The sequence below is a fragment of the Octodon degus genome, unplaced genomic scaffold, assembly GCF_000260255.1.
Source record: "Octodon degus isolate 3935 unplaced genomic scaffold, OctDeg1.0 scaffold00058, whole genome shotgun sequence".
NCBI lineage: Eukaryota > Metazoa > Chordata > Mammalia > Rodentia > Octodontidae > Octodon > Octodon degus.
In genome coordinates, this window is record NW_004524634.1 from 4,163,842 (window position 1) to 4,173,704 (window position 9,863).

Sequence of the window (9,863 nt, forward strand, 5' to 3'; positions counted from 1 at the left end):
TACTTCTGCCATGATCTGCTTCTTCCACAGACCAGAGAAATGGGGCCAATCAACCACGGACTGAAACTTCTGAATCCACGAACCATAATAAATCTTTTCTCTTTATAATTATCTGAGGTAGTTGTTACAATTAAGGAAAGCTGACTAACATAGCTCCCTTGGGCCAGGCCCACAGTATGGGGACAAGAATACCCAGAATACCTGGCCCTGAGCCAACAGTAAAATTTGGAGCAGCAATTTCCAGACTTTTGGGTGCACTGGAATGGCTTAGGCAGACTCTCAAAGCTCCTTGCACCCCCAGTGCCTGATTCCTTTGGTAGCAGACCTAGGACTTTGCATGTGAAACAACCCCTCTGAGTCTAAAATAGGGATCCCAAGATCACACTTCCAAAAAAGTCTGTCCCAGGACATCCCTCTCAGGTAGCAACAGAGAGTCAATTACTTAATAATTCTATGCAAGATAAAGGATATGCTCCTGAGTGGACTTCCGTATGTGTTCTGTAACTGTCACTACTGCTGTGGTTACTGCCTGTGTCACACACAGGAGGAGTGAGAGCCTGATGGCTGAGCCATCCTCTAGTCTTTTACATGGATGCAGACCCTGAGATTTGTTCAGCTGTCAAATTAAGCCTGAGTTGTGCTACAGGAGAGGGGCTTCCACAGGATCAAGAGTGTGGGGATGCTGTGCCCTCTCTTTCCCTCTGGTCATGCTAGCTCCAAACCTTCCCTGGAATCAGCTCAAGGCCTTCTGTGCTTCCTTAGGAGTCATGGAGGGACTGGGCAAAGGGTAGGACCAACCTGGAGATGGCTTTCAGCTCAGATCCACTTCCCAAGCACAACTATGAGGGTGGAACACATGGCCTGCTCCCTGCAGCAGCACACAAGCTGTGCAAAGCAGGGCTGCTTCCTGTTCCGGGGGCAATGACAGGAGGGTGTGATGTTCCAGGAGACACCCCTAAGAGTCTCTAAGGGCAAGGAAGAGTGACAGAAAGAGTGAAATTCTCTTCAGGCAGGTGAAGGGCAGACCTTGGGCTCCCACCCTGGAACTTCCAGAGTGGCAGAGAATACTGCATAAATCCCCTTATATGTGGCCTGTGACCTGAGGTGGCTGGGTGCAGTCTTCTGTGGGAGGGAGCCCAGGAATCCCCAGGCCTGTGCCACCAACTGAGGAAAGAGGCAGACCCAAGGCTGTAATCAAACTGGAGTGCCGGAGGACTCCTCACCCTAAGCCGGGAGAGAGGATCACAGCAGGGCAGGGGGAGGGGAAAATGAAAGGGAAATGGCAGGGAAGGATTGGAAAGGCAGCTGGGGGAGTTAAAATATGCAGATGGAGAGATGTGCAAATGCCTGGAGAAAGGAAAGACCCGGATCCTGGGAAAGGAAAGAGAATGGGGGACTGGACTCAGGGACAGCGAGGGTATGACCTGGACCCCACGGACTTAGATCCAGCCTGCCTTTTTCCAATGCCCTCCAGGGCCCAGGAGTGAGCTGCGGTCCTCCAGATGCAGCACAGGTGCTGGCCTCTGAGGTTGGAGAGATTTCATCAATTGGGCTCATCCTAGCCCTAAATCAAAACCCAGCTTCCACCCTGGGAGCTAGAGGATGCAACCCGTGTACACCTGTGCCACTCCCCCTGCCCCTCCCCCCAGGCACCCAGCTCTGGGCTGTAGGTGACAGCTCCCTGTACTTCTTACTGGAGACTTTTCCGTTCAGACTCAGAGCCAAGGACTGTGAAGCTTGTAGCTCCCACCTCTCTTATCCTAGCAGGCAGCCCTGGCTCCTCAGCTCAGAGTGCTCCTCCTAGAGATGATAAAGTGAGGCCAGAGGCAAGCAAGTCAAGTCCCAGCTCTGCCACACAACAGCTGGTCTCCCCCATTGCTGTGCATTCCTTCAGCACTTGGAGCTCAGTTTTAATTTGCACTCCATTAATTTGCAAGTAGGCTGCTTTGTAAGTGTTCTTTTGTCTTTTTTCTCTGGCTGTCCGGACTCCCTCACCCATCCTGGGCTCCAGAGGGTGGAGACTGCCTCCCCCACCAATCACCCCGGCACAGGTCCCATGCTAGGGCCCCTGAACCCTTCGACTGTGACACGCTTGGTGGGGCCCTGCAAAGGACCGAAGAGTTTCTGGAATGGTGTGAAATGCAAAGCATCCTTGTTTCCCAGGGAGAAACTAAGGTTGACAGAAGTTTGGGGACCACAACCAATTAATTAGCAGGAAACGATGAGGCACAGGCAGGCCTAGGTTTTATCTTCCTACCAGAAGTCTCAGCTCACTCTACTACCTTGCCCTGCCTCTCTTACCGCCCAGTCCTGCAATGTATGTGTGAGATTAATACATCTTTGAGGGTGCAAACCAGGTCTTATTCATCTTGATATTCATGAAGCAACTCAGGTTAGACTCTTTCTTCTTGCCAGAGACCCTCCCTGGAGCTCCAGGAGGAACACAATCACCTAACCTCTCATCACCTACCCTATGGATTCTTTGGACCCTGAGCTGAGCCAGACCAGGACACTAGGTCCATTGTAGTCTGGGGAGGTTCAGAGCTATGCATCCTATACCTATCCTATACTTCCCAAGACTCTGAAAGCCAAGTTTCAGCTCCCAAACTGATAGGACACTAATCATGATCCCACTTTCTGCAAACTCTGCTCAGATGCAAACTGGGAAGGCACCACAGCCTTCCTGCAAGGGACAGGTCCCTGGATGGGCTCGGCTGAACCAGGTTACCACCTCTTCCTGCCTGGAGTACTTAGCATAACTGCGGAATGTGCTAGGATGGCAGCACCCTCAGATAAGGAAAGTGCAGCTGGGATTCCATTCCACTCCTCCCAGCACACGATGGCCTGCAGCGCTTTAGCCCAGCAATCTCAGTTTCCCAGGGGTAAAAAACCCACGGCAGAGTGCTTTCTGGGTCCCTCAGCTGTGGTGTCACATGGACGGGGGCAGATGAGACTCTGTTCTCTCTGAATGGCTTCCTTGAGCCTTGAGGGACTAGCCTGCTATAAATCTTGGGTCCCCACGATCCTTTGATGTCTACTTGTGAATACTGAAGCTTCTTTGCTTGTTGTGAAAATGTTCTATCTCACCAGACCATGCAAGGGACCAGTATCCAGCGCACAGTGAACCTGAACCTGCTTTATAGTTCAAAGGTTCAGGGTCCAGCAGCTGTGAAGATATTTGTATTTTTTTTTTTTTTTCCAGAACCGGGGATTGAACTCAGGTCCTTGCGCTTGCCAGGGAAGCGCTTATTCCACTGAGCCAACTCCCCGGCCCCGACTTTCCTCCTTTCTTTATGTGTACTTGCAGTGGCTGGTTTTGGGGGGACAATCATATTTCACAAGATAGCTATAGATCCAAGGCCCAGGGACACAAAAGAGAATGTGCTCCTCAAATCTGCTTACTTTTGCCTTTAGAATTTCCATACTGGATAGGTTTCCTTCGATCGCAGAGCTTGACACACTTTGCTCAGGTACAAGAGGCGCTAACCTCTTCTAGGGAGAGAAAGATGAGCAGCCAGCTGCACGGGGTCTTTCATCTGCTGGCCCCAGTGAGCACGCTTTGCCCTCACCAGGCTGGACTGCTCCAGGTCTGCAAGACAGGCCTGCCTAGGGAGCCCTTCCTTTTGTAAACTCGTACCTTGCTCCCAGCCATCACCTCCTCACCATCACCCACACAAGCCAGGCCCTAAACTTCTAGGTCCCCTCCACTTAGGGCTCTCCCCTGCTGTCTATTCTCCTAGGTCTACCCTAGACCTCAGGGCCTAGCTCCTTCTGCCCTCTCTACTCAGGCCCCCTCTGCAGCACCACTTCAATCCTCACCTTTCATTTTCACAATCATTAATTAATAGCTCTCTCTCTCTCTCTCTCTCTCTCTCTCTCTCTCTCTCTCTCTCCCCCCCCCAATCAAACTCAGGGGCTCTCTATGACTGAGCTACATCTCCAGGCTCTTTTTATTTCAAAGAGCGTCTCACTAAGTTGTCCAGACTGACCTCAAACATGTAATCCTGCTGTTTCATCTTAATGTTTTGTTCCCTTATTTCTTTATAGTCACGACAGACCTGCATCCTCAGATCTGCCCTCTGAGGGAGTCAGGGAGGTTACTCTCGGCAGATACCTGCAAGGAATGATGCTGGCCCTACATCCAGGCTTTGGACCAGAGCCCCCACATTCTGGGTCACGTGGTCCTGCACATTCACTAGGAAAGCGTGTGTGCACAGCGCAGCATGAGGGCGCACACACACATAGGCAGCTCCTCAGGGCAGGATGGATCTTGCCTGTGGCCATCCCCTAGCACCTAGCACACAGCCCGCATAGCTGAAGTCCACCAGTTCTCACAGTACCATCCCGCCACCCTTCCTGGGAGAGTCTGACAGAAGGGCAGGATATTTTCCAGCCTTGAAACAACCTGCCCACTGCCATTGGCTCCCCTGTACCTCCCCTGAGGCCCCCGAGGTCCCCTTCCCCCTCACCCCTTTGCCCCTCCATTGCAGCTGCCCAACTTACTTTTCCAGCATGGACATGACAATCGGGGGGAGCACCAGGATGGGCATAGGCAGGACCACTCGAGTCAGTGCTGTCTCCAGCAGGGCCTGTGGGGCAAGACAGGCCGCAATGAGAGGCTTCCGGGGCAAGGACAGCCTCCTGGCGGCATGCCCTGCCCCAGAGGTCCTACGTGTGTGTGTGTGTGTGTGTGTGTGTGTGTGTGTGTGTGTGCTGCCGCTAAGCACATCTGGCAACATGGAATTATTCATGGAATCGCTCACAAAGCTGCATTCCAGTCAACAGGGGGGAAAAAAAAGCCACCTCCATTTTCTCACCACACACTTTTGAAAAGAGCAGATTTCTGTCACCTGCCACGTGCCAGAGAGGGGTGGTGACAGAAGCAGCCGCAGGAAGAGGCCAATGCTCAGGCAGGTGCTTTGGCTGGTGGGACAGCCTCACCAGCTTAGGATAGACAGGGGCTGGGAGTAGCACATGGACGAAGGACTTGAGATGCTCTCAAAACAAAGCAGGTGCTAGAAGGGCTGGAACAAACAGCTGGGCTGGACAGAGATTCTAGAATTAGGAGGAGTATCTCTTAAAGACAAAGATTCAAAACATCTGTGTCTTTTGGCTCAGGAAGAGTCCTTTCTAGTGACAAGAAGTCAGCTTTGTAAAGGGATCACATATCTGCTGCACCCCCATGGGGTTTCCCTCAAGGGTCTGCCTGGCATCCTTTCCTTGTTCTTGGGGATCCTGTAGGATCCTTATGGCTCAGCCATGTGGCAGTTCTGTGCTCTGATGGCCAATGCAGACAGTCTTACCCCATGGGCTCCCACCCATAGAGATTCTAGCAGTGGCTCATAGCCCACAGATTCTAGTTTTCCCAGACAGCAAGGAAGAGGTGAGCCAGGCTGAAGGAAGCCCAGGGCTGCAGAAGTGCCTGGGCTTCTTTGTGGTTTGACCCACAAGAAGGAGTTGTAATTCTTGTCCTACCCGATGGTGACTGGGGAAAAAGGGTTGGGGTAAGGTAGGAAATTGAGACTAAATCCATGACCAGCCTCAGAAAGCCACAGGGAAGGTCCCTTGAGGATTCTGAACAGCTGTGGGAAGGATGGGAGGGCCCAGGGCCAGGCAGAGCAGAACACACACTGCTGCAAGGCCTCCGCTTCTGGCCCAGCCCTGGACAGGCACAGCCTTTCCCAGAGGGTGATGGGGCAAGGAGGGTGGGGACCCAGAGAGTGCTCTTCCCAGACTGCAGGCTTAGGAAGAGGCCTCCTGGGAAGGTGTGGATGCTCAGCCACCTCATGGCTGAACACTTGCCCTTCTCAGCACTCAGAGATAGGAGCCAAGGACAACAGCACAAGTCACAAGCTACCATTGGGAAGAAGGCCAGGAAGGCATGGGACATGTGTACATGGGCTAGGAGGTTTGTTTTTTCCCCATAAATTACAGGGTCAGAGAGGGTGGGGCCAGTGAAACAGGTGAGAGAGAGGGGGTCTTGTAACAAAATATTCTTCTCCAGTTGCCTCTGAAACCCTAAGAGCCCAGGAGCTCCCCACGCTGGGTCCCAGGGAGGCGACGCTGCAGAAGAGCCTATTAGCCAGATCACACTCCACTCACCTGAAGCTTCCTCTTTGTACCCAAGAGGATGGTGAGGCCCAGGGTGACAGGTCCCTGGGTTCTGGGAGCAAATGTGTATATGGGTATCCCTTACCCTCACCAATTAACACTTCATCTGAGGAACTGAGTCTTGAGGGGCTGGGACAAGAGATGAGGACATTTTACAGGAAGGAGAGGATGGAGAGAAATGAAGGGGACTGTCCCAGGGACCAGGCTCATCTGGGGACAGATCTAGAGGCCTGGTGCTCACACAGATAGGAGAGGAGGGGTGAGGAAGAGACATCAAGAGGGTAAAACCAGGGTACTGTGGGGAGAAGCTCCCAGAAAGTACCATAAGCAAACCAACGCCCTGCCCAGGCCCCTCCAAGCCCCAGGCCAACCCACATGTCTGGCTGCAATCCTGGAGGAGCCCACGAGGTTGCCTTCAGCATCCAGGACATCAATCCCTTCCTCCAGCTCCCCGTACCGCATCAGGACCACGTTGCAGATATTGGCACTGGCTGGAGAGAGAGGGGCGCAGGGAACAGGTGTGAGGGGGAGCGCATTCCACCTGGGGGGCACCAGAGTCCTGCCCTGCCACAACAGTTCTGAACAAACACCAAGGCTGCGAAGACTGGCGGGGGGTGTGGTCGCCTATCATGCTGGTGAAGGGTTTGAGGACCCTTGGAAACACCGTGAGCAAAGATGGAAACAAGGGGTGTCAGTAGGAACGGTTCAGGCCTTAGAGAACCACCATCTATCAAAGAGGCTGCTTCCTCTCCTCCAGCAGCCCTGTAGGCAGGCAGAGTGGCTGCAGATCTAGGAGGGCTCTCTGGCCACCCGACACCTCCTGCTGAGGCCTGATCTCCCACCATCAGTGACTCAGCCCCTTGGGCTGCCCTAGCCTCTAGAAATACCAGTCCCCACATTCGGTCCTGTGCTCCTTACAGCAAATAAAGTTCCCAGAGATTTGCATCTCTGAGAGCAGGTGCCAGAGCAGGCAGGAACCTCAGTGCTCACCCGGCACCACCCCCTCATCAGATGTACGGAAAACAGGCTCAGAGTGGAGGATGAATGAACTGAGGTCACACAGCAAAGTGCGGAAAGGCTATTAGGCCAATACCTAAACCTCTAGGTCGTCAAGGACAGCGGGGATGGGGCTGAGTGAAGTTCTTCCAATGGTTGCATGCCCTGGTTTGCCCTTGGCAATGAAGTTGTCTTGGCTGGGATCTTGGGGGCCTGGACTGAGGGTAGATCCTAGCTCCTCTTTTAAGTATTGTGTTAGGGACCTTTTAAGTAGGTCCCTAACACAGGATACCTCGCCCTGTTCTCCTCTCCCAGGATTCAGGGGGCCAAGCCCGGGATCTTAGTGGGGTGCAGTCAACCTTGTCTCGAACTCCTCCAGCTCTGCTTCAGGATAGAAGAAGGGAGGCTTGGGGGTGGTGGGTGGGTGGGAAGTGGGGGTGACAAATGTAGAGCCCGCCTGCTTCACTCCTCCCCCCAAAGCGCCTTGCTGTGTTTAAAGTTTTAATTTTTGCTAATTAATGTCAATTAATTTTGTATAATGAGTGTTTAATTTTGGGGAGTGTGTGAGCCTGGGAGCGACTGCAGTTCTGGGCTGTGAACGCTGATTAGCATCAACACCTGCTGCTTCCCCCCTCCAGTGGGGGGGCGCCGGCTTTCGGGAGCTGGAGGGCGGCGGGGCCCAGTGGGCAGGCGAGTAGGAGGGAGCCCACAGATGCTCCCGGCCCGAGCCAAGGGCCAGGGAGCCTGTGGTCGTGGGTGCCCACCACTGGGGGTCAGGACTCTGCAGGTGAGGGGTAGCCGGAGACCGTGGAGTCTCTGAGGCCATGTCTACTTCAATGAAGTGGGGAGGTGGAGTAAGCGAGGCAAAGACTGAGAGGCTCTGCAGTCTTTGGAGAGGAAAAGCAGGAGAGCAAATACAGTTCTAAAATGTATTTAGAGCACATATGCCATCTCCGAGCGTCTACTGTTGCCACACGACATCGCACAGTGCTAACCACGGGCGGGCTTCTGCGGCTGGGGTGGGCGCGAGCCTCTGCCCTTCCTGTGCCCACAGCAGGCACACTCACCTGTTAGAAAGTGTACAGCCAGGTAGGACTCTGAGGGACATTTGGTCCTATCTGGAGATGGTTTTGATTGCCACGTTTTGGGAGTGGGGGTGGTGTGCTGCTGGCATCCAAGGGGCAGAGCCCAGGGATGCTGCCAGACAGCCTTCCATGCACAGGCCAGTCCTGGGTGTCCACAGTGCTGACAGAGAAGCCTGCCCTCTGAACCACAACCAGAGGGACAGAGGAACGTGAATCTGAGGTGAGAGAGATTCAGGCAGCAGTGAATGACCTGGAGGAGGGCTTGGGAGTCTGGGTTTGGGGCCATCTTGGTACGCCTCCAGTCCTGGCTCTGATCTCTCCCTGCTCTTCCCTGGAAGTGAGCTCCAGGTTGGGGATGCTCAGGGCCGGGAAGGGCCCCTGAGGGGCAGCCTTGGGAAGTTGGCTCCTGGCCTCTGTGTTAGTGACACGCCCTCTAGTGGCAGTAGGGATGCTCTACATACTCCATGCCCTTGGGGCTGCCAGGCCCTCAGGACCCAGGAGAGACCAAGAAAACCACTGAAGGGGACCATGGGGCTTTCTGCCCAAGGTATCACTTTATGCCCTCTGAGAATATCTTCCATTGCCACCAACACTGCTTCAGAAAAGGCAAGGTTACAGAACTGGGGCCCAGGGACAGAGCATGCCCTCAAGGTTAGAGGCCATCATGTCTGGCCCTGGTGGTCCTTCAGTGAGAGGCACCATTTAGGTTTCCACAGGGTCTCTGGGTGTGGGCTACACACACAGAATACTGGCCTCTGCGCCTGTGCCCACACCAGGGCAGAAGTGGGGACAGCTGAAATGTCTCCAGCCCCTAATTTGTACATGTATGTGTGGGTGGAAACAGAGAGGAGAGATGTGGACTCGGAGGTGGTGGGGGGCCAGCTCATCTTGCAATTTCCAAATGTGGAATGCAGGGATAGTGGGACCCAGCAGGACCCTAGTGAAAGCACAAAACCATGTTAGACAAAAGATGGAGCCCAAAAGACGTGAGACCCAGACTCCTTCCCTCCCCTCAGACGACCTCTCGAAGACACTACTGAGGCTGACAATGCCCCTCTCTCCTCTAAACGGATGTGAAAATTCAAAGAAAACCCAGACCACTTCAGAATGATGGTGACTCCCAGGGTCCTCTCTGGTGGTGCATGTCCTATCATCTCCGTTGGCTGTGTGCCTTGGTGCTTCATTTATTGAGCACCTCTGAACGTGAGAGCTACTGGCCACCCCAGCCCTTGAACAGTGAGAACACCAGCCTGTGATAGTTATTTCATATCCACCAGTCATCATGAACTTTTTTTTTTTAATTTAGTACAGGGTCTGCAGGGTCTCATTACGCAGACTCACAGTGATCCTCCTGTTTTTCAGCCTCCCAAGCACTGGGATTACAGGAGCACACCACCACGCCATCTCAATTGCCATCTCAGCATGCTCTGGGGGCAGGGCTGGCATGGAAGGCTGGGGATCGAACCCCTGGTCCCTGGGTCTGCCTAAGCTGGTGCTCTAGTCTGCTGAGCTATCTGGCTGGCCCTCATCATGAACTTTTGATTCTGTCATACATGTCTCTTTCAAATCTCTCCAGGTCCCACCCCACTCCTGGGAGTGTCCAGCTCCCAGACAGTGATACTCAGGCCCAAGAGAGGAGGAGAGATGAGAGAGAGGGAGGGATGGAGGGAG

General features: G+C 53.7%; 1 protein-coding gene across 2 annotated transcripts in view; it reads right to left on the reverse strand.

Moving 5' to 3' along the window:
* Positions 1-9,863, reverse strand: part of Sfxn5 (sideroflexin 5) — a 115,583-nt gene that overhangs the window by 19,262 nt on the left and 86,458 nt on the right. For both annotated transcript variants that reach the window (XM_004634085.2, XM_023718409.1), the window contains exons 11-12: positions 6,487-6,602; positions 4,504-4,589 (exon numbers count right to left, since the gene is read on the reverse strand). In XM_004634085.2, coding sequence (XP_004634142.1) covers positions 4,504-4,589; positions 6,487-6,602 — 202 coding nt within the window. The remainder of the gene's footprint in view (positions 1-4,503; positions 4,590-6,486; positions 6,603-9,863) is intronic.